Below are 22,847 nucleotides of genomic sequence, written 5' to 3'. Positions count from 1 at the left end.
AATAAATATAATATATATATATATATATATATATATATATAAATATGTTAGCTATAGCTGGGCAAATGTCTAAACCAAATTGGGTACCTCTAAGGAATCATTTGGCTTGATGACCAGGCTACTATGGAGGCATGATGCTTTCTAGGATTAGAAATGCTTACCTCTGCACAAATGTCTGTTACAATTTTGCCATCAATCTTTGTCATCTTTGATTCTTGGTGCGTATTTGCTAGGCTTTTCGTTTTTGTTTTCATTATTTTCGTTTTCTTCTTCCTTCTTTTTTTTTCTTTATTTTTATTATTTTCGGTTCTAATTTGTTTTTTATTTGTTGTCTTTTCTGTTTTTGGTTCTTTAGGTATTTTCCTTTTATTTTTTCCAGTCTGTTTTGGTTTGTTTATGTTGTTCCTATTATTCTTTTTCCCATTTTTATTTTTTGCTCCGCCTGAATTCTTCTTATTTTTCTTATCAATGTTCTCCTTTGTATTATCACTTTTCTGTGGGTTTCTTTTGGATTTTCTGACAGTTCTTAGAAGTGCTTTATCTTGATGAACAACCCAATCATATTCTAATCTGTTTACAGCGGTTTCTGGAAAAAAACATAAAAATGTTAAAATAGAAAAAAAAAATTATTAAAATGTCAAAGTTTTTTTTATACCTTGAGGAACATTCTCAAAAGTATCTCCTAAATATTAAATGTTGAAAGTTAAAATGTCAATATTAAACTAAAATTTTATAATATTATCATCCATGTTCCTTTTGAGATTTTGAAATGAATTTTCGTTGTGTTTTCAATCAAGAATAATTGGTAGACATATTGTATTATGGTCTGAAATCGATTGGATATTTTGGAAAATGTTTGACGTTCTGCTAGTAATTAACACATAACAGATATCTACTTCAGTTTGACGTTCTGCTAGTAATTAACACATAACAGATATTTACTTCAGTTTGACGTGCTGCTTGTAATTAACACATAACAGANTAATTCTGAATAGAGTACACATATTTACTTCAGTTTGATGGGCTGCTAGTAAATAACACATAACAGGTATTTAATTCAGTTTGACGTGTTGCTTGTAATTAACACATAACAGATATTTACTTCAGTTTGACGTGCTGCTAGTAATTAACACATAACAGATATTTACTTCAGTTTGACGTGATGCTAGTACTTAACACATTACATATATTTACTTCAGTTTGACGTGCTGCTAGTAATTAACAAATAACAGATATTTACTTCAGCTTGACGTGTTGCTTGTAATTAACACATAACACATATTTACTTCAGTTTGACGTGATGCCACTTTAAAAATGAAGAATCACTTTAAATATATATATAAAGGGAAAGCTCACCAGTTAGAACTGAAGTATTAATATTGATTAGAACACTCAAAAATAGGATGAAATGCAGTCCCATTGTCAGTATCTAAGAGTGATTTAAGATGTTAATTTTTTACTCATAAATTAAACAAAAATCTGATTTTGTTGTTTTGCAAAAATTCATAAATCAATTTAATGTCAAAGGAATTGAGTCTTTGTCACAATCTCTGATTTTCTAATCCCAATATCTTTGCAACCCAAAGTCGTAAACCTTAGCTATTTCAAACTATGAATGTTTTTAGACAAAACAATCTAAGTTTGAAATATCAAAGGTTTACACCATCAAGTTGCTAAGATTTTGGCATTCGAAAATTTGAGTTTGTGGCAAAAACTCAACTCCTTTAGAAGTGTCCTCTGAAAGTTAAGAGAAAGAATTCACTAATGGGTTAAAAAATAATAAAAAATAAGAAATTTTTTTTTACAAATATGAACGTGCAGTTGACATGTTTTAAAATCCGTTTCTAAAGAATATTTCAAAAATGTAAACTTCCCGAGATGGAATTTTAAGAATTTGAGCCGCGGTTTAAATCTGCCAAAACCCGGTTTAAATTAAGCGCCGGCTTAAATCTTGAAACATTTGATACAATTTTAAGTGGAACCAACCATATTTAAACCGCGGCTTAAATTTAAACCGCCGCTCAAATTCTTTAAATTCGGCCACTGGACACTTTTATAGTTCTCTCATCCTTTTTAGGATTTAAGAAGGTTTCTTTCATTAAAAATATCAATATTAAATATCATATCGCTTAAAGAGACAGTACCCTTTATGCTTAGTACAGCAACAATAAAATATACGTTGTTTATCGAGCTAGAAATCTGCTGAATTCTGATAGTTCGCTTAATTCAACATAAAACCACAAAATTACTGTTCTAAAGAAATCACAAGTTTGTAAAAAAAAATTCCAGGTAGAAAAATATTAATATATAATTATTTCTTAATCAGAAAAAGGTTTAAAGGGTTTACCGTTGTAAATGGAAAATGTCGCACTAGAAATAGAGAGTTAAATCATATCTACATTCAACAGTTCCTTTAAGGGGATCAAGTTAATCCGGAAAAATCGGAAACATTTAAATTGTTAAAAAAATATATTTTCTATATTCAAAACTGTGCATACGGTGCTTACCTTACTCTGAAGCTGGGGCTTGAGTGAGTGTTGAATGAGATCTACACATCTTAAATACCATGAAACCCTGTAGTCCATCTTCAGAAACACTTGAATATCTCAAATTAAAAAGGTCCTAATATTTACTATGCACGTCAAACTTTATACTTAGATGTATTAAGGTTCGGGGAGGGGGGAGGCTGTTGATGGGATACTGAAGGTTAGATTTGGAAGGGGAGCTAGCATTAGGTGGGAGAAGTGAAGGTGATGTAGGGGAAGGGTAGGTGTGGTTGGGAAGGGAAGGTCAGGTTGGTTAGGGGAGGTGAGGTTGGGAAGAGGAGGTGAGATTGGGAAGGAAAGGTGAGGTTGGGAAGGGGAGGTGAGGTTGGNGAGTAGGAAGAGGTGAGGGGTAGGGAGAGGTGAGGAGTAGGGAGAGGATGGAGATGGGAAATGTTGAGGCTGGCTATGTTTTTTTCTTCTCAAAAAATCCTTTGTTACAGAGAGTGTATGGACCCTCTGTTAAGCATCTCTGTCATGTTTATTTGGACCCTCTGTGCGACGTGCGTAAACTAATGTAACAAGTGTGCTGATCACTTTTAATACTGAAAATTATATATTTGTCGAATATCAACAAATTCTGAGAACCGATTTCTTTTCTAAAACAGTAATATAAAAATATTCCTTTGTTAGGATTAAAGCAAAAATGATGAAAAAACTAATAGAAGATAGTTTTAATTATTGAAAATGTTGACAAAAAAAGAGTGCCCTTCTTATAATTTCCTAGCATGGTATATATATCTGATTCATCTGATGCTCGGTTACGGAACTTTTTATGACAATTTCTTATAAATATCTAATTAAATCAATTTAATATAAACAAACAAAACCCTATAAACGGATAATATCCAATATAATAAAAAGAATTTTATTAGATTAGAAAGGCTGTATAAATGCATTTTATTTTTCGGGGAAAAAAAAAACTATTTACAACACTATTATTTTGGTTCGCAGTGTTATAAAAGTTTTTGGACAGAAATTTTCTCTTTATCGAGAAGGTTCAAGCCATTTAGATTATATTTTGTGCCGAGTTTTAGCGAGGGAAAAAATATAATCTAAAAAGGAAAGAACCTTCGAAATATTTCCAATATATTTTTTTCAATTGAAATGAAAATAATTTGAAGTCAACTTCATATTTAAAAAAAAACCTTTCACTTAACGTAAAAGTATCCAGGATTCAATCCTGTAAGAAGGACAAAGTTTGCTCGAAGAAGCACATCCCGATCGTTAGATGCTATGGTCGGCACCTCCCGGCTTATCATGGCTAACAACTGGCTCAATCAAAGAAACACTCAGAAGACTTTCAATACTTTCCTAAAATGATCATCTCATACTTCATATGGAATATATAAACTGAAAAAACCAAAATTCAAAATATAAAATATAAAAAAAACCTAATAAACAAACAATTTTGTAAAAATTAAGTTATAAATGAGCCAGTGCTTTGCCATGAAACACCTGTGGCCGAATTTAAAGAATTTGAGCGGCGGTTTAAACATGGTTGGTTCAACTTCAAATTGTATCAAATGTTTCAAGATTTAAGCCGGCGCTTAATTTAAACCTGGTTTTGGCGGATTTAAACCGCGGCTCAAATTCCATCTCTAGAAACTCAATTTTTATCAAATTTTCGATTGCTTCCAGATGAGTAAAAAATACATCATGACTGGTTGAAACAGCTTTATATTTTGACTTCTGCTGTGTTACAAAGCTTATTTTATCTAGAAATAGCCATTGAAATAAGACAAGTACACGTAAACGTTTCAAAAATATTTTTCTGATGTTTCATTAATTTGTCGCGTGTTCTTCTAATTAACATAAACACAAAAAAAATTAACGAACATATTCAGTTTTGGGACATTCTAAAGTCGACTTCGTTTATATCAATACAATTAGACTTTCGATTTAAATTTTAGATTTCTACCAAGTTTTCAAACAGCATGGATACACAATTAACGCGGAAACAAGGAGAAGCTGTCAATTAAGAGCTTCTATTTTTTATTTTTTAAACTTGTAATTTGAAAAAATCTTGATGGAAATCAAAACTTAAATAAAACATCTTCTTCATTGTATTGATATAATTGCCGACCACTATATAAACCTAGATTTAGACTCTTACTAAAGTGCAACTCGAGTCTGCATATTGAAAACAGAACTTTGATTTTTGACTAGGTTATTTCTTAGACTACCATTAAATATTTAACAAAATGTAAAAATACATCTTGTTAATTATTTCGTGTCCCACGAAACATGACAGTTGGAGAATGGTTAAAAATTTCTTCTTCCATAATTTGTGAAGTTGTTTGATACCAAACAGAATATTAAATAATAAATAAAATATTATTTTGCAGTGAAATTTTTGTAAAATTGATAAAATTGCAAGAATTGAAAAAAAATAATTAATACCTTTTTTATCAAAATTGCAAACATTAAAATCTGTGAAAAAACCAGTGGGGTGATCATGGAGAGATACTTTAAGATTTTTATTTACGCGTCAGGAGAAAAAGCCTATTCCTTTTTTAAATATATTTTATAAGTTCATGATGATTAACTGTTTAGTTTAGAGATGTGTGAACTATTATTCTACGGGTAAAAACTAAAAATAACTAATTTTTCTCCCTTCGTAATGAAGTTAAAATTCGTTAATGAATTGATAATATAAACATTCGTTAACTTCATTCACCATTAAAGTTTGCCCAGTTTGTATATTTCTATATATAATGAATGGTTTGGGTGCATTACGTTTCTGATTGTTTGTTGATGTCTTTCTTACAATTTACATTAACACCATTTAACATTTTTTTAGCCTTGAAAATTATCAAGCTTTTCAAAGTTAAAAAATTCAATCGATTGCTGCGAATTTCAGCGCAATTTATTTAAATAAAAGTATTTTATCTATGCATTTGTTAAAAAAGGTGAATTATACAGTTAAACCCCTAAATAAGCCAGATATCGAAAGAATTCATCAAATGTCGTAATCTTCACTTTCTGATAATGGAATGTTGCAGATATTTAGTTTTTTTAATTTAATGATTATATGAAGCTCTTTAAAACTATTCCTGGATATTCATGACCATTAATTTATCTTCGCAAATACTGAGTTTTACGTAAAAACCCATTGAAAATTGTCAAGACGACATTTCATAAATTCATTAGATGTATGGCTTGCTTAGGGTTTAACTGTACAAAATTTTTATTGTTATTGTTTAATAATGTACTGCATGGCACCAAATTTTTACAAAAATATTAAAATATTTTATCTATTTGTTAAAAAAGGTGAATTATAGAAAATTTTAATTGTTATTGTTTAATGATGTATTGCATGGCACCAAATTTTTTAAAACATATTAGTACTTAAAAATTATGGGATAATAGGTTCTTTCATGTCCGGTGAAATAATTTTGTGAAATTATTTTATCAAAAACAAGATTATTTCCCGTGGTAAATTTTTTTCCCATAGTTCTTATCTTTAGATTTAATTCTGAATAGAGTAATAGCCAGTTAATTTTGAAAAATAATGTTTTTATCTGAGAAATGTTAAATCCTTCAATTCCATCTAATAAAATCCGCAAAATTATTAGTCTTATGATCTGGAAGAAAAAGTGGGTAAAGAAGTTTAGTCTTTGTCAGAAACTCAGTTTTTCTTATCCCTATATCTTTGCAGCCCTATTTAGTACACCGTAGATATTGTCAAATTATGATTTCTGTTAGAAGGCAAAACTCAATATCTATCTTACTAAAAGAATGGGACGTGGAGCAGGCTGAAAGCCTATGGTGTATACATTTACTGCGTCGTATTTTTCATTTTCATTTTTTTGCATTTATCTGACAAATTTTAATTAGACATTAATTATTTGGATAACAGATGTCTTGTAAGGCAATCAATTTGTATTTAGATTTATAATATTTAGTTTCTCAGAAAAACTTAATCTAAAATGCATATAACATCATTAAACTATTTCTCTTTATTAAATGTATTTAACTTTAACAATCCTCTTACGAGAATAATAATTAATTTATCCTTATAAAATCATAGAAGTGTTTCAGTAATGTAATTTAATGCTTATGTTTACTCCATACTGTAAACTCTGGTGCATTTCAAGTACCGTGCCGACTTTAATTCAGCTAGAGCAAGCTGTACAGTACAAAACAAAACTGGACGGTACGCCAAATGAATGACCCCGTCCTCGTGAAATTTATGTGTTCAAGTCTGGAATCACAAAAGGCCAATTTTTTCAGATTTCAATGTTTTTTTTAAAATATATTAAACTGAAAAAGAGGTTTAAATTCTATTTTTTTATTATTGAAAATACGTGATTTGTTGGTTTAAAAAAACTAATTATGTTGTTTGGGAAGAAAAGATTCAAAACACCGCAATGAATACCTACTCTATATAATATATATATATATATATATATTTGTTGCATATAGCCGGCAAAACGGCTAAACCGATTGGGATGAATTTTTTTGTGGACACTCATGGGTGGCCGGGGGGTGTTATAGCGTTCGTGATTAAACTTAATGTGTCTATTCCGATCATTTGAGACAGTTGTGATGAAATCACATTTATTACAAGTAAACCTTCTTTCTCCTAATCCCTCCTTCTCGTTCTTAAGATTAAAACCGAGTGGATCTCTTCGTTCTTCATGATTACATCTAAAGAAATTAAATTGAAAACGAAAAAAACTATGATTGACTAATGACTATGGTCAACTTTAATTGTTGTTCTAAATTACAAAGCTTAATCTGTACCTAGAAATTCGTTCTTAACGTCTTCTTCTTTTATAAAAACAGTACATGTCTCCTCTACAGTGATGGGCTGTAGGATTTCTTCTTTCTCCTCTTTAAATTCTTTTTTAACATTATATTCCATCTTGATTTCTTCCTTTTTCATGTTTTCGGCCAATCTTTCTGAAATTTTCCATTTATAGAAAATATGACATAATGAACTAAAATTGTCATAACTATCTATTTTCGGCATTTCAATTCAGTACCGGCACAGCTATGAGGCAAGATAAACAAAACCTTTAGTTAACATACTTTAAAATGAGTTTTCCTCATCGAGTTTTGGGATTATATAGGGAGTGTTTACAAGCTGGGGTAGAGGTGGAGCTAAAACTGTGGTTCAGAGAAGGTATTGAGTACTTCAATTTTTCAAAATTGCAAGCTCCATGGTCTCAGTCCTTAAGAACCCGAAGGAGAAGGAGCAAAAGGATAAAGAGGAGAACATGTGAAAACACAAACCACAATGTCACCGCCCCCTTCGAGGAGTGGTCCATTAGAGCCCCCCAGTCCTTGGAGAGGTCGATGAGAGCCCCCCAGTCCGAGTAGATGTCCATGAGAGCCCCCGAGTCCTTGGAGAGGTCCATGAGAGCCTCCAAGTCCGAGGAGAGGTCAAAGTGGGCCCCCTAGTCCGAGGAGAGGTCCATGAAAGCCTCCCAGTCCGATGAGAGTTCTGTGAAGCCCCCCAATCCGAGGGGAGGTCCATGATAGCCCCCCAGTCCGAGGAGATGTCCATGAGAGGCCCCCAGTCCAGGGAGAGTTCAATAAGAACCCCCCAGTCCAAGGAGAGGTCCCTGAGAACCACCCAGTCCGGGAAGAGGTCTATGAGAAACTCCCAGTCCGACGAGAGACCCCTGAAAGTCCCGCAGTCTAAGGAGAGGTCCATGAGAGGCCCCCAGTCCATCTGCCAACGCCCTATTTGTTTTAAAAAAATCAGACTTTACGAGGTTAGAACAAACTGCTTTTGGTGGCACTACCCAGGGGCATAAAATAGCAATAAGATCACTTTTAGTAGTTGAAGCGAACTCACATTCGTCACAAGGATATCTGACTCCTTCATGTTTACTCTCAATATGCGTTTTGAGGCCGTTTGTTGTTGTTTGTTGTGACATTGGTCACAAGGATATTTCAATTCTTCATGTTTCTTCAGTAGCCGTTTGGCCGGCTATACAAAAATGGGGCTGTTAAATGTTTCAAACATATTTATTTACTACTGAGCCCGCGATTTAAAAGCTTCGGCTCGAGTCTTAATTCCTTAAACCCGACTTTAAGACCCAATCTTAGACCCAACTCTAATGACAGCTTGTGTCACGTGATTGACAGCTGCAAGATCTTCGGCTCGACTGAAGGAGTTAGGCCCAATGAAAATAAAACCGACCTTGGTTGGTTTTAGTGGAGAATAAGGCTCAATGTTGCGTCTTGTTCTCATCAAAACCCGGAATGTGCCAATTCCTACCATGAAAATCCGCCAAATATAACATTAAACCGGTTTTTTTAATTCAACTCTGTGGAAAATTAGATGCAGCTTTAATCCGAAAGCTCAAGCCGTAAATAAGGTCCAACGACAGCTTAGACCCGAGCCGTATTTATCCGAGTTTTTTAAATCGCGGGCTCTGATTTACTGTGGGATATTAAATATTTTTACAATGGTAATTTTATGTCACATTGCGATCACATGCCCTATATATTAGATGCATTGAAGGTAAATTTTGAAATTACAAAATCTTCGAAATTTGAAAAGTAAATCCGCAAATCAGATAAATAACTATTGCAAATTAAAAACTTCATGGGCTTTTTCAACCGCCTTGGACTAGAGATAAGTTTGTCAACGTCATAAATATGAACAAATTACTCCTTCGTCTAAGTCAACATAGTCAAGAAGAGAAAGTACAACTGGATGCTGCAGTTCTTTCCCAGGACGGATAATCAAGGAGGTTGAGGAAAACATCAAGTGTAAGGCCGCAATATTTAAGAGGAGGAGAGTGATTTAATATGATATATTAACTTTAATAAATTGAGCAAAAAATGTTAGTGGAAATTTGCAAAGAAGCATAACATTATTGAACATTACATATGTACATACAGAAGAAAAGTAAAAACTTGAAAAATGAGCGCGCGATGCAATAATTCTAGCTCTATGAAGGATTACTTTTAATTACATAATCATGTTCTCTTTTATTATTATATTATTCATAACAATTTTATCACACAATTATATGTTTACGCTTAATATGTCTTGTTAAACTACTTGCGGTAGTTGCAGAGAAATCACATTTATTACAGGGATATCTCAATCCTTCATGTTTACTCTCAATGTGAACCTTAAGATGACCTGCTCTAGATGCAGTGAACTCACATATATTACAGGAATGGCTCACTCCTTCATGCTTACTCGCAGTATGAGATTTAAGATTACTTGCTGTGGTTGCAATGTACTCACAATTATCACAGGGATATTTCACTCCTACGTGCTTTATCTCAACATGATTTCTTAAATTACTTGCTGTGGTTGCAGCGTACTCACATTTGTCGCAAGGATATCTCACTCCTACGTGCTTTATCTCAATATGTCTTCTAAGATCACTAACTGTGGTTGCAGCGTACTTACAGTGAGTGCAAGGATATCTCACTCCTTCATGTTTAATTTTAATATGCTTTTTAAGATTACCAGTAGCAGTTGCAATATAATCACATTTCTCACAGGGATATGTAACTCCTTCATGTTTGTTCTCGATATGCTTTTTAAGATTACCTACTGCAGTTGCACTATATTCACATTGATCACAAGGATATCTCCCTCCTCCTATTTTGCTCTTTTTTCTCCTCGACTCAGATAGCAGAGGACCATTTTTCTGGTTTACTACTTCACCTAAACAAATTCTATATTCAAAATATACTAAATATAAGTATTTATCTAGATCAGATCTGCAAGGCATTTCCTAAAGCTGTACAAATAATATGTTCGTATCTAGGAATTCTCTGTATCAAGTCGGAGACCCTGGAACCAACATGACAAAAATAAATTAGAAAATGTGAAAAGAAAGGCAGTAGGAAGAGCTCAGGGTGTCAAAGCCTGACATATGAAGAAAAGTTTTAATATTTGGGATTACGTGAATAATCTGATATGATCAAGGATCGAGGTGTCGAGGTGTTGGATGAATGGATGAATTGATGAATGGAAGGATGGATAAAGGATGAATGGATGAATGGATAAATGGATAAATCGATAAATCGATCGATCAATCAATCAATCAACCAATCTATCAATCAATTTAAATAAATAAATAGATAATAATTAAATAAATAAATAAATGAAAAATGACATAAATAGTAAGTACATCAATAAAATAAAATAAAATAAAATAACAGAAGAATTGAATGAATAAAAAATAGGAAGAAATGAGTAAGAAATGAGTGAATGAGAAACGATAATTGGATGAAAAAAGTAGAACAACAGAATAAAGAAGTATCAGGTTAAACATATATTTTTGTTGCATTCTTTTATCAATCAGGGGAAATGATGAAAACATCTTTATTGGTAGGAAATTGTGAATCTTTTTTCAAACATTTTCAGTTGTTTATATTTTCTTATAATTTAGAAAATAAGTTTAATTCCTTTTTTTAAAAAATACCTTCATCTCCAGAAACTTCCATCTTCACATCTTCTTCCTGTACATATACAGTACATGTATTTTCAACAGTAGAAGGAGTATTTACTTCATCCTTGCTAGAATTCATCACATTATTCTCAAACGCTTCCTCAGTTATTTCTTCCTTCACGAAAACGGTCTTTATCATTTCATCTTTTATTATTTCCGCCATTCTATCTGGAAAGCTGATTTTAAAATAGGAAGAAGAACTTTAAGAGATTAAGACATTGACACAGGAACAGGTTAGATTCGGCTTTTTTAAAATACTAGAAATTCAAGGCGCTTCGCGCCCTTCTTTCTAGCCTTAGAGGGCGCTTCGCGCCCATCTTCTAAATTAATTGTGAACATGTTCTCTTTGTGTACATCATAAAACAAAACAAAAATAATTCGCGGATTTTCACAACAAATTTCGCGGATTTTCAAAATTTTAAAAAATTTAATGACGATCGAATTTAGATGGAGACAAATATTTAAAATTTCAATCATTCATAAACCTTCCCTGGGGTCCCTAAATGTCCCACAAAAAATTTGGGCCCGATCGGTTCAGCCGTTTTGACGTTTATTGGATACACACAGACAGACAGACAGACAAGCCAAATTTATATATAGAAGGATATAACTTAGAAACTTTGTTATATGAGAAATGTGAACAGAAAATAATATGCTTCCAACAAATTCACATCTTAAAATGAATCACACAAATATTTCACTCAATATCTAAGAATCAGACTTTAATCCGAGTATGTGTTCTAAGAATGCTTGTTGAAGTTGCAGGATATTCACATTTATCTCAAGGATTCCATCATTCAATTTAATCATTAAGACAATTTGTTTATTTTTGGACATTTTTTGAATATACTTTGTACTGTTTGTTTAGCTATCAACTAATTATTTGTTAGTAAGTTTCTAAAGATCATTATTATGTGAAATGAATGAGTGAATAAAAAATCTTGTTTTAAACATATGAAGTGATCTTTTAAAGGTTTTGACCCAAACTTTACAATTGGTATACTTAGTGTTTACTCCATATGTGTTTCCTTAACTGATATGCTGTAGTTGTGGCATATTCACATTTATTACAAGGATGCCTTCTTATTCTTTCATGTACTGTAGCAATATGTGATTCAAGATTCTTTGCTTGTTTTGCAGCGTAATCGCATATATTACAGGGATATCTTACTCCTTCATGTTTACTATCAATGTGATATCTTAGATTACTTGCCGTAGTTGCAGCGTACTCACATTTATCGCAAGGATATCTCACTCCTTCATGTTTACTCTTAACATGTATTTTAAGAACACTTGGTGTCGTTGCAGTGTACTCACACTTGTCACAAGGATACTTCACTACTGCATGTTTAGTCTCAATGTGATATCTTAATTTACTTGCAGTAGTTGCAGCGTACCCACATTTATCACAAGGATATCGCATTCCTTCATGCTTACTCTCAATATGTCTCTTAAGAATATGTGTTGTAGTTGCAGCGTACTCACATTTATCACACTGATATCTCAATCCTTCATGTTTAACCTTTATATGAACTTTAAGAGCAGTTGGTGTCGTTGCAGCGTACTCACATTCATCACAAGGATACTTTACTCCTTTATGTTTAGTCTCAATATGATATCTTAAATTACTTGCTGTTGTTGCAGCGTACCCACACTTATCGCAAGGATATCTCACTCCTCCATGCTTACTTTCAATATGTCTTCTAAGATCAAATGCTCGAGTCGCAGCGTAATCACATTTTTTACATGGATATCCCACTCCTTTATGATCAATATGTTCTTTGAGATGCGCTACTGTAGAAGCAGTGTACTCACATTTATCAGATGGATATCTAACTCCTCCTATTTTCTTCTTTTTTCTCCTTGAGTCAGATAGCAGGGGATCCTCTTCCTGATTTACTTTTTCACCTAAACAAAACATTCCATGTTTAGATTATATGAAAATATCGGTATAAATTATAAGTATTAGATCCGTGAAATAGGATGAATAAAAGCTGTATCGATAAAGCGAATAAAAAAGCCAAAAAATTAAATAAATTATGAATACCAATTTCATCAATAAATATAAAAAATATAAAAAAAACAACGAATAAAATATAATAAAGTAGGATATCGGAATCATAGATTTAAAATTTTTATCCTTGTGGCACTTTTTTTAGTTTAATATGAACAATGAAGAAAAAAAATAAGAATGATTGCTTTAGATCTATTAGGTCTTACCGTTTGTTTGAGAAATTACCACCTTAATGTCTTCCTCCTTTATATAAACAGTACATATATCCTCTACAGTAGAGGATGGAAGCATTTCTTCTAAAATCTCTTCTTTAATCTCAATATTCTTCATTTCCAATTCCTCCTTTATGATTTCAGCCATTCTCTCTGAAATTTTACATTTCATTATTTACATAAATGGGGCTTTTAAATCTAATTCTAAATTTGAATGCACAGCTCCTAAGAAATTGCAGGATATTAAATATATTTACATTTAGATATTGCAATTAAAATAGTATTAAGATCAACTTACAAAAATCTGCAAAACTTAAAAAAAAAATCCGCAAATCAGATAAAAGAATCATTGAACTTAGAAACTCTCAGCTGAATCATAAATAGAAAACTGTTAAAAATGTGCTCGGTCTCTGATGTAAAGATTTTCAAAAAAATTTAAATTATAATTTTACTTTTACGTTTTATACGAAAGAAAAGAATAAATTGCACAATTTCAATAATAGAATTGAGAATTTTTTAAACTAAATGAAAATTAAGGATTTCGACTTTTACCGACTACATTTCGAGTACAATTTGAGGCTAAAACGGCATTTTAGAGTAAAATGTTTTAACGACAACCCCCCAATTTATGGGCATTGTACCAACTAGATACACTTTGAAGGACACTAAAACAGCGATTAGTGTGTAAAAACGCAATTACTGCCTTCGGAAATGAAACCGATTAAATTTTTTAATATTAGGCCTAATTTTAAAGGTTAAAACGGCATTTTAGACAAAAATAGTTTATCGACGACTCCCCCATTAATGGTAATTTTACCTACTAGGAGCACTTTTTTAACACAATACACGATGTTTATTAGACTAAAAAGTCTAAACACGCTTTTTTTCAGAGACACCTTGTATTTAAATATAGAAATGATCAATTCATTGTTAATCTCCGTAATGTACAGTGGTAGGAATATATATATATATATCAATATAATGAAGACGACCTTTTGTTATTTGTAAAATTTAACATGTTATGAGCGTCCTTCTTTACAGTGATATTCATGAAATATTCTGGTAATATTTAAAACACCGAAAAGGTCGACCATACTTTGGAAAAGCCAAGACCAGGTTTATTTTGTGATGTTTGTTTTTTATCAAGAAGCATTCTCGTAAAGCTAGGAACTGACGAATAAATGCCAAAATTTAGTTGACAGAAGATTTCAAGTCGACTTTAAATTGACGGAGGAAAGGATAAGGATCATTAAATCATTGAACTTCGAACATTAAGTAGATAAAGAAGAATGTTAAAAGCTGGATAAAAGTAGAAAGCAAGATAAAGGTGTGTGCGCAATAATTCTAGCTTTATTGAGAATTATTTTTTTTACTTGAATAGATCATGTTTTTTTAAGATTGTCAGCTCTAGTTGCAGCGTACTGTGGCGGAGCTTTGCACCTTCATGTTTACTTCCAAAACGTTTTCTAAGATTACTACCTTGAGTTGCAGTGTAATCACATTTATCACACAGATATCTCACTCCTTCGTGTTTACTCTCTCAAGATGAACTTTAATATCATTTATGCGTGTTCCCTTTTAAGTTTACTTTTAATAATCCCCCCCCCCCCCGTTTCAACTGGGGTGGATTTGGCTATAAAAAAAAGAAAATCCACCCCTACAGAAAGTTAAATGTAAAGACAAAATGTTATTTATTGGCAGAGTGTAAACTTAAAGTTAGTTCTGTTACCGTCAATCAATGATTTAACAATATAGTAACACAAATTTAGAACTTAAAAGATTTAACATCGTGTATATGCATTATTACGCAAATCCCTAATTTTCAATTGCCCGGTAATAAAACGCAATAAAATCTTGTATTCAAGAAAGACAAAGAGTCCTTTTAAGCGTTTTTTTATTTTAATAAGAAACTTAAATATTTGATTATGTCACTTCTAAATTTGTTCAGAAAATCTTTTGATTTGCTCATAATTTTAGAATACTATCTACATGAACAACCCTTTTAAAAATGGTACAACACATTTTTTAAAATCAGGAATTTATATTTTTTTTGTAATTGCGTTGTACTCCAAATTATCATAGAGATATCTCACTTTGTTTATGTTTTCTCTCAACGTGTAACCTCAGATGTGTTGGTCTAGTTGCAGAATACTCACAATATTGACAAGGATAACTTACTCCTTCATGTATGATTTCGACATGTCTTTTCAGATGGCCTGGCCTGCTTGCAGCGTAATCACATTTACTGCAGAGATACCTCACTCCATCGTGTTTACTTTGAATATGTCTATATAGAGCATTTGTAGAAGTTGAAACGTAGTCGCATTGTTTACATGGATACCTAACTCCTTCATGCATAGTCTCGATGTGTGTTTTAAGATTAATAGGTCTAGTTGCAGCGTACTCACATTTATCACAAGGATATCTAACCCCTGAATGTTTACTTTCAAAATGTTTTCTAAGATCTCCTACTGTAGTTGCAGCATAATCACAATTATCACAAGGATGTTTCACTCCTTCATGTTTACTTGCAATATGCTTTTTAAGAGTGCTCGCCAGATTTGCCACAAACCCACATTTATCACATGGATATCTAACTCCTTCATGTTTACATTCAATATGTATTTTGAGATCACTTTTTCGAGTCGTAGTGTAGTCACATCTATCGCAGATAAGTAACACCCCTTTGTGTATACTCTCAACATGTATTTTAAGATTACTAGGTCTAGTAAAATTAAATTCACATATATTACAAGGATATCTCACTCCTTCATGTTTACTTTCTTTATGTCTTTTGAGATCTATTAATCGAGTTGAGGTATACTCACACTTATCGCAGAGATGTTTTCTTTTGCTTGATATACTAGACGTACTAGGCCCTTTCTCATCGTTGACGATTTCACCTAAACAATTACAGTTTAAGGTTTAATCATAAACTCCGTTTTGTAAGATATGAAGGGTGGGGGTGCGTGCATAAGAATATCTAAGAGAATCTGTAACCTGTTATCCAGGTAATCCGCAGATTAATAAATACTGTTACGCGAGCCATGCTGCGTATAGAAAGTCTGTTTGTCGCCTCTGCGTATTTCTGAGTTTCTCCTGAAGATCTGTACGGAATGTATTGTGAAAAAACTAGTTTAGGAACTGTTTACAGTCCGACTGCGCAGACGCAAGATTTCTCGCAGAGTAGTAGTTAAATTTATATTCAGTATATGTTTATTCGTTTTGCAAGTATTATCCGTGTTCAGAATTCTGGGATCACCGTGGTAATTATTTTATATATATCTATGTTTATCGGTTGATTCTAGTATGATTGATGATTATGTATTTGTTTGTTGGTTCCTAGCCACAGTTTTTTAATGCCTGAGTGGATTATTTGTTATAATTGTATGATTTTCACTCAAAGCTTTTTCTGTGGGTTTATTAAACTTGTTTAGATTGAAGGCTCAGAGAAATAAACGTTCGGAACCTTACTATCTTCCTTTTTTATTATGAAGAGCGTTGAGAGAAGGGAGTCTTACGATCCAATCCTGAGAAATACCACACGGTACATATATTAGGTCTTTAGGGAAATCGCTAAGTAGCGAAACAAATACAACCATTCCTCTCTCACTCTAGGGACTAGTCAGTGGAGAGTTTAAAATATTAATGGAAATCCTTGATATTATAAAAGTTTTTGATTTAATTGAATTAAAATCGTTTGAAAAAAATCATTTATTTTCACCATTGGTCCTGTGAATTCAACATTTTTAACCCCCCCCCCCCCCACTTCCCATCCATAGAGGAATATAAGGAAGATAATTGAAAAACCAAAGATTTCATTTTTTAAAATCTTATCATGAACTTGAAAGCACAGTTTTTCCTTTTTTCCATTTTATACTTGCATTATTACCTAAATTGACTGAAAAAGGAATAATATTAACTGTCTTTATTAAAGAATATAGTTTTAAGCATTACCTTGAGTTTTACATTTAACAGACAGCAAAGGATCCTCTTCCTGGTTTACTATTTCACCTCAAATTCATTCATATTTTATAGAGAATTTATGAAATAATTATTATTTCTCTTCAATTATCAATGATGAAACCAATTGAAGAAAATAGACTTTCTTACTTTGTAAATTGTAGAAGAATATTCGCTTATTCTGAAGATTTTTAAACCATTACCTTTTTCTTTTGTATTTTCCATCTTAACATCTTCTTCCTTTATATAAATTGTACATGTGTCCTCTACAGTAGAAGATTGAAGGATTTCCTCTTCCTTGATGGAACAAATCTGATCTTTTATCAGCGTAGGAAATGTCTTCTCTACAGTAGAGGATGGAAGTATATCTTCCTGAATCTCTTCTTTAATCTCAATGTTCTCCATTTTTTTTTCCTCTTTTATGTTTACAGCCATTCTCTCTGCAAAAGAAATAGAATAAAATTGTTGAACAATAATAAACTTTTTTCAATACAGCATTATTTTTAAATAGCATGTGGCCGTCGCCTAGATACAATATTTTATCTAGGGGCCGTAGATATTAACTTAGTGTTTACTCCACATATGTTTCCTTAACCGGGATGCTTTATTTGCAGAATATTATTGATCACAAGGATGTCTTTTAATTCCTTTATGTTTACTCTCAATATGCCTTTTTAGACATCTTGGTGTAGTTGCAGGATACTCACATTTAACATAAGTATATCTTACTCCTTTATGTTTATTCTCAATATGAAGTTTTAGACCATAAGCTCGAGTTAAATCGAAATCGCATTATATCACACGGATATCTCACTCCCTCAAGAAACCTCTCAATATGAGTTCTTAAATTAATTGCTGTAGTTGCAGAATGCCCACATTTGTCAAAAGGATATCGCACTCCTTCATGTATAGTCGCAATATTTTCTTTGGGACTATGTGCGAAAGGTGTAGCATATTCACATTTATCGCATGGATATCTCACTCCATCTAGTTTCCTCTTCTTGGTTTTCTTTCATCCAATCCGCAGAGGATTAAAATAAAACAATAAATAAAACAATGTTGTAAAAAATTAAATTTCAAATTAGAAATGCGCCAGTGCTTTGCCATGAAACACCAGGAAACTCAATATTTATCAAATTTTCGATTGCTTCCAGATGGGTAAAAATGCGTCATGACTGGTTGAACCAAATCCACCAATGAAAATTGCACTAGTTTGTTTGTTTTCACATCTATCACAGGGATATCTCACTTATTCGTGTTTACTCTTTAAATGTGTTATAAGACTCCCTAACGTTTTCGCTGTGAACTCACATTTATCACCATGATGCCTCACACCTTCGTGATTAATCTTAATATGTGTTCTTAAATTACCTTTCGTTGCAGCAGTGAAATTACATTTATCACAGTGATACCTTAATCCTTCATGTTTACCCTGGATGTGTATCTTAAGGCATTTTTTCGTAGTTGCAACATAATCACACTTTTCACAGGGATATCTCACTCCTTCATGTTTACTTTCAACATGCCTTTTAAGGTCACTTGCTGTCTTTGCAACGTACTCACACATCACACAGGAATATCTTACTCCTTCATGTATATTCTTGATATGAAATTTAAGATCACTTATTGCACTAGCAGTGTACTCACATTTATTACAGGGATATCTTATTCCATCGTGTTTTCTTCCAATATGTCTTTTAAGATGAGTTCGAGTTGTTGCAGCGTACTCACATTTATCACAAGGATATCTCACTCCTTCATGTTTAATCTTTATATGACTATTTAGAGTTTTAGTGCATGTTGCTGTGTACTTACATTTATCACAAGGATAACTCACGCCTTCGTGTTCACTTTCAATATGTTTTTTAAGATTTATTATAGAAATTGCTGCGTAATCACATAAATCACAAAGATATCTCACACCTTCGTGTTTAATCTTAATGTGCTCTTTGAGGAGACTTTGTCTAGTTGAAGCAAATTCACATTTATCGCAAGGATATCTCAGTTTTTCATGTACTTTCTTAATATGTTCTCTCAGATGGCTTAGGGTGGTTGCAGAGTGCTCACATTTATCACAAGGATGTCTTACTCCTTCGTGCTTAATCTTAATGTGCTCTTTGAGAAAACTTTGCCTGGTTGAAGCAAATTCACATTTATCGCAAGGATATCTCACTCCATCATGCTTACTCTTCATATGCTTTTTAAGATATCTTGCTGTAGTTGCGGAGTACTCACATTTATCACAAGGAAATCTTACTCCTTCATGTTTACTCTTAGTATGTTCCTTGAGGCCAGAAGCAAAAGTTGCAGTGAAGTCACATTGAACACAAGGATATCTAATCCCTTTATGTTTCCTCTCAGAATGTTTTATTAGGCCCACTTTTGTAGCTGCGCTAAACTCACATTCGCCACAGGGATATTTCACTACTTCATGTTTTATTTTATCATGCTTTTTTAGATCACTCACTCTAGATGCAGTGTAGTCACATTTATCACAAGGATATCTCATGCTTTCATGTTTACTTTCGATGTGCTTTTTAAGACTATTTGAGGATATTGCAACGTAATCACATAAATCACAAGGGAAGTTTCTTTCTTCAAAATTACTCTTCGTGATTATTTTTGAATCAAATCGGAGAGGATCTTCTTCATTGTTCATGGGTTCATCTAAACAAATGAAATCAGCATGATCAATGATCGAAGATCAACTTTAATTACAAATATAATCTAAATTCATACCAGTAAAAAAAAATATTCTTTTCATTACATTTACCTTTAGATTCAGTCTTAACATCTTCTTCTTTTATGTACAGAGTACATGTTTCCTCTACAGTAGAGGATGGAAGGATTTCTTCCTCATTCTCTTCTTTGATACCAGTCTCCTCTATGTCAATTTCCATCTTGAAATTTTCAGCTTTCATCTCTGAAAAAAATAGTAAATAATAAATAGTAAAATACTAATTTTTATGAAATTTTCAGATTTAAAACCAGGGCTATATATTTTCAAAAATTACACTTCTCTTGGGAGGAGGGGGCAGTAACTTTTGACGCGCAGGGGGGAAATGCAAGGTTTTTAGTCTTTATTTTTATAATACTAGCCTTAGAGGGCGCTTCGCGCCCATCTTCTAAATTAATTGTGAAAATGTTCTCTTTGTGTACATCGTATAACAAAACAAAAATAATTCGCGGATTTTCACAAAAAATTTCGTGGATTTTCCAAATTTTCAAAAATTTAATGAAGATCGAATTTTGATGGAGACAAATATTTGAAATTTTGATCATTCATAAACTCACTTATTCCACCGAATAGACCTGAAACTAGAACATTTTCTGTTCGTCGTTTAGAGTATTATTTTTGTAACGCCTCGTAGGTCATTTCTATGATTGTTTCTCGCTAATCAAAAACATTTTCATACTATTACATAATTCTTTGCATGTCAAATATAATTTTTTTTAAATTTAAATTAAATTTTCACAAAAATATATCCCGTTTTTTTCAGAAAATATACACGTACCTTGTAGGATTTTTGAGGATGAAAAAATGACTTTCAATTTTCACATCTTCATCAGAACATGTATCCTCTTCAGTATCTTCAGTATCTTCAGTAGAGGTTGGAAGAAGTTCTTGTTCAACCTCTTCCCGAATCTCTTCTTTAATCTTTTTTTCCCATCTTTTTTTCCGTCTTAAAGTTTATCCATTCTTTCTGAAACTTTATATTTAATGAATGAGAAAATGGCCGGTCAGGGTTAACATGAACATAGATAAAATAGATAACGAAACATAGATAATAAAGATTGTATTGCTCTTGGTAGCACATTATATTACAAATGCCCCAAGGAGAAGTGATGAGAACTATAGTCTGATGAAATCCTGAATATATCTCATCATACAGCATACACAGCAAAAACCCTGGGCATTAGATCTCTTCATCTGGATTAGGGTTAGCCCCGGGTCTAATCTTGAGCTACCCTGGGTATATCACAGCAACATTGGTGATATCAACGCGTAAATGAATGAATACCGTTTAGAATTTCTGAGATACAACTTTGAAATTTAACACTTGAGACCGAAAAAAAATCATGACACCGACATTAATCAATAAAAAGTAAAAAAAAAAAAACATTTCAAACTAACAAACAAAAGACCGGGAAAAGGACAGAGCAAAAAATAGTTCAGAAGCATCATCAATATTTGAAATGTATATAAGTTATTTCATTTTCGTCCCTATAATTATAATCATTTTTGATGGTGGCTTGATTTCTATGGAATGATAATTAATCGATCATTTACTACAGTTTAGGTGCCCAATATTGCCCTTGGAATCCAATTAAAAAAATTATTTTTGAAGAAAAAAACTTCGATTTAAAAAAAACCTTGAATTTTTTAGCCCCCGGCTACCCATGGGTTTCCTCAAAAAATGTCAGCCCTTTCGTTTCAGCCGTTTAACCAGATAAAGCTAACATACAAATATATCTATATAAGCGAAGACCTTTATTATATAGATTATCAATTTTCATATCTACGACTAACTTTTTCCATTTGTGCCGTTGGTTTGTCTCTCACTTTGCTTCCTTTTTCAACTATATGAGGGTTAATTTCAATCATCCCTTAAAATTCTAGGGATTTTCGGATATTTTTTATCCGTTTCCCAATATTTATATTTGATCGGTTTCCCCTTTTTTGATCCATTTCCGCACATTTTTTTATCGTTTCCGTTTTTAAAAAACTTTTAAAATCTCATTTTGTTGATAGGTTTCCTCTTTTTACTGAGTTTCCGTTTTTTATCCGTTTCCGGTTTTTTGTGAACTGAAATGAGAACTTTTGCGTTTTTTTGGTCCTTTTTATGCTTTAAAAATGCCCGTTTCCGGTTTTTTGAAACTTTTAATCCTCATTTTGTTTATCAATTTCCTCTTTCTGTTTGTCTGATTCCGGTTTTTTAAACTTTAAAATTCTCATTTTTTGTTCAAATTCCTTTTTTTTCGTTTCCGTTTTTTGGTCCATTTCCGGTTTTTAACATTAACACTAAACACTGATAAACACTAAACACAGATAAACACTGATAAACAATAAACAGAGATAAACACTAAACACAGATAAAAACTAAACACTGATAAACAATAAACAGAGATAAACACTAAACACAGATAAACACTAAACAGTGATAAAAACTAAACCCAGATTAACACTAAACACAGATAAACACTAAACACATATAATACTAAACATAGATAAACAGTAAGGCGTTTCCATTTAATTTAATTGAGAATGCTAAACATATTTCTTGTTAATATCAAAGATATTGATGGATTTACCAGAAGTGTACTTAATTCCAATTTTTTTTATTCTTCCCTGCTTGTTCTGAATTTATGTGCGTAGCGCAATTATTCTAAATATGTTTGACTAGTCCCCTTACTCAATAATTTTTCTAAATATTCTTTTCTAATATTTTTGAATGAAATTGTGCGCTGAGTGCGAAAAATTTTGATAAAGTTTTTCTATGCTGCATTATAACTATCGGGGAAAATTATTTGTAAAAAAACTGTCCGGTTTCAGAAAAAGTTAGACATGAAGATGTAAGAGCTCCAACCCTTTACTTACTTAAATTCCCCTTTCCTTCCTTATCTGGCAACTTACAATCAATTTATTCCCCATACATTCTCCCTCTACTTCCCTAAT

The 22,847-nt window shown here is 32.3% G+C and overlaps 5 protein-coding genes across 5 annotated transcripts in view; all 5 read right to left on the bottom strand.

Moving 5' to 3' along the window:
* The window catches only part of LOC111705201 (uncharacterized), a 4,214-nt gene extending 3,901 nt beyond the window's left edge, over positions 1–313 (bottom strand). Inside the window, exon 1 of the mRNA XM_023477672.1 lies at positions 162–313. Coding sequence (XP_023333440.1) covers positions 162–254 — 93 coding nt within the window. The 5' untranslated portion in view covers positions 255–313. The remainder of the gene's footprint in view (positions 1–161) is intronic.
* A 9,164-nt stretch (positions 314–9,477) lies between these two features.
* Positions 9,478–11,293, bottom strand: LOC111705200 (telomere zinc finger-associated protein). The gene is made up of 2 exons (XM_023477671.1): positions 10,955–11,293; positions 9,478–10,191 (listed from the first exon to the last, which is right to left on the bottom strand). Exons 1-2 carry the CDS (start codon positions 11,142–11,144, stop codon positions 9,527–9,529), a joined length of 855 nt encoding a protein of 284 aa, XP_023333439.1. The 5' UTR covers positions 11,145–11,293; the 3' UTR covers positions 9,478–9,526.
* A 220-nt stretch (positions 11,294–11,513) lies between these two features.
* On the bottom strand, positions 11,514–13,644 carry LOC111705199 (transcriptional repressor CTCFL). The gene is made up of 2 exons (XM_023477670.1): positions 13,202–13,644; positions 11,514–12,889 (listed from the first exon to the last, which is right to left on the bottom strand). Exons 1-2 carry the CDS (start codon positions 13,377–13,379, stop codon positions 11,985–11,987), a joined length of 1,083 nt encoding a protein of 360 aa, XP_023333438.1. The 5' UTR covers positions 13,380–13,644; the 3' UTR covers positions 11,514–11,984.
* A 945-nt stretch (positions 13,645–14,589) lies between these two features.
* Positions 14,590–17,612, bottom strand: LOC111705198 (zinc finger autosomal protein). The gene is made up of 3 exons (XM_023477669.1): positions 17,374–17,612; positions 17,165–17,221; positions 14,590–16,110 (listed from the first exon to the last, which is right to left on the bottom strand). Exons 1-3 carry the CDS (start codon positions 17,603–17,605, stop codon positions 15,284–15,286), a joined length of 1,116 nt encoding a protein of 371 aa, XP_023333437.1. The 5' UTR covers positions 17,606–17,612; the 3' UTR covers positions 14,590–15,283.
* Positions 17,610–22,250, bottom strand: LOC111705197 (zinc finger protein 142). Its single transcript, XM_023477666.1, has 3 exons — positions 20,686–22,250; positions 19,944–20,093; positions 17,610–19,837 (listed from the first exon to the last, which is right to left on the bottom strand). Exons 2-3 carry the CDS (start codon positions 20,089–20,091, stop codon positions 18,420–18,422), a joined length of 1,566 nt encoding a protein of 521 aa, XP_023333434.1. The 5' UTR covers positions 20,092–20,093; positions 20,686–22,250; the 3' UTR covers positions 17,610–18,419.
* Between the last annotated feature and the right edge of the window lie 597 nt (positions 22,251–22,847).

The sequence above is a fragment of the Eurytemora carolleeae genome, unplaced genomic scaffold (genome assembly GCF_000591075.1).
Source record: "Eurytemora carolleeae unplaced genomic scaffold, Eaff_2.0 scaffold132, whole genome shotgun sequence".
In the NCBI taxonomy this organism is placed as follows: domain Eukaryota; kingdom Metazoa; phylum Arthropoda; class Copepoda; order Calanoida; family Temoridae; genus Eurytemora; species Eurytemora carolleeae.
This window is presented reverse-complemented; position numbering and strand designations above follow the sequence as displayed.

Bases quoted from the DNA above. Each gene is read 5' to 3' on its own strand.
- LOC111705199 (XM_023477670.1), bottom strand. From the start codon at position 13,379: ATGAAATGTAAAATTTCAGAGAGAATGGCTGAAATCATAAAGGAGGAA. The intron at 12,890-13,201 runs GTAAGACCTAAT...TGTTTTGTTTAG, and splicing joins GGTAATTTCTCAAACAAACG to GTGAAAAAGTAAATCAGGAA.
- LOC111705200 (XM_023477671.1), bottom strand. From the start codon at position 11,144: ATGGCGGAAATAATAAAAGATGAAATGATAAAGACCGTTTTCGTGAAG. The intron at 10,192-10,954 runs GTATTTTTTAAA...GAATTTGTTTAG, and splicing joins GGAAGTTTCTGGAGATGAAG to GTGAAGTAGTAAACCAGAAA.
- LOC111705198 (XM_023477669.1), bottom strand. From the start codon at position 17,605: ATGGCTGTAAACATAAAAGAGGAAAAAAAAATGGAGAACATTGAGATT. The intron at 17,222-17,373 runs GTAATGGTTTAA...AATGAATTTGAG, and splicing joins GGAAAATACAAAAGAAAAAG to GTGAAATAGTAAACCAGGAA. The intron at 16,111-17,164 runs GTAATGCTTAAA...GTAATTGTTTAG, and splicing joins TGTTAAATGTAAAACTCAAG to GTGAAATCGTCAACGATGAG.
- LOC111705197 (XM_023477666.1), bottom strand. From the start codon at position 20,091: ATGAAAGCTGAAAATTTCAAGATGGAAATTGACATAGAGGAGACTGGT. The intron at 19,838-19,943 runs GTAAATGTAATG...TCATTTGTTTAG, and splicing joins TGTTAAGACTGAATCTAAAG to ATGAACCCATGAACAATGAA.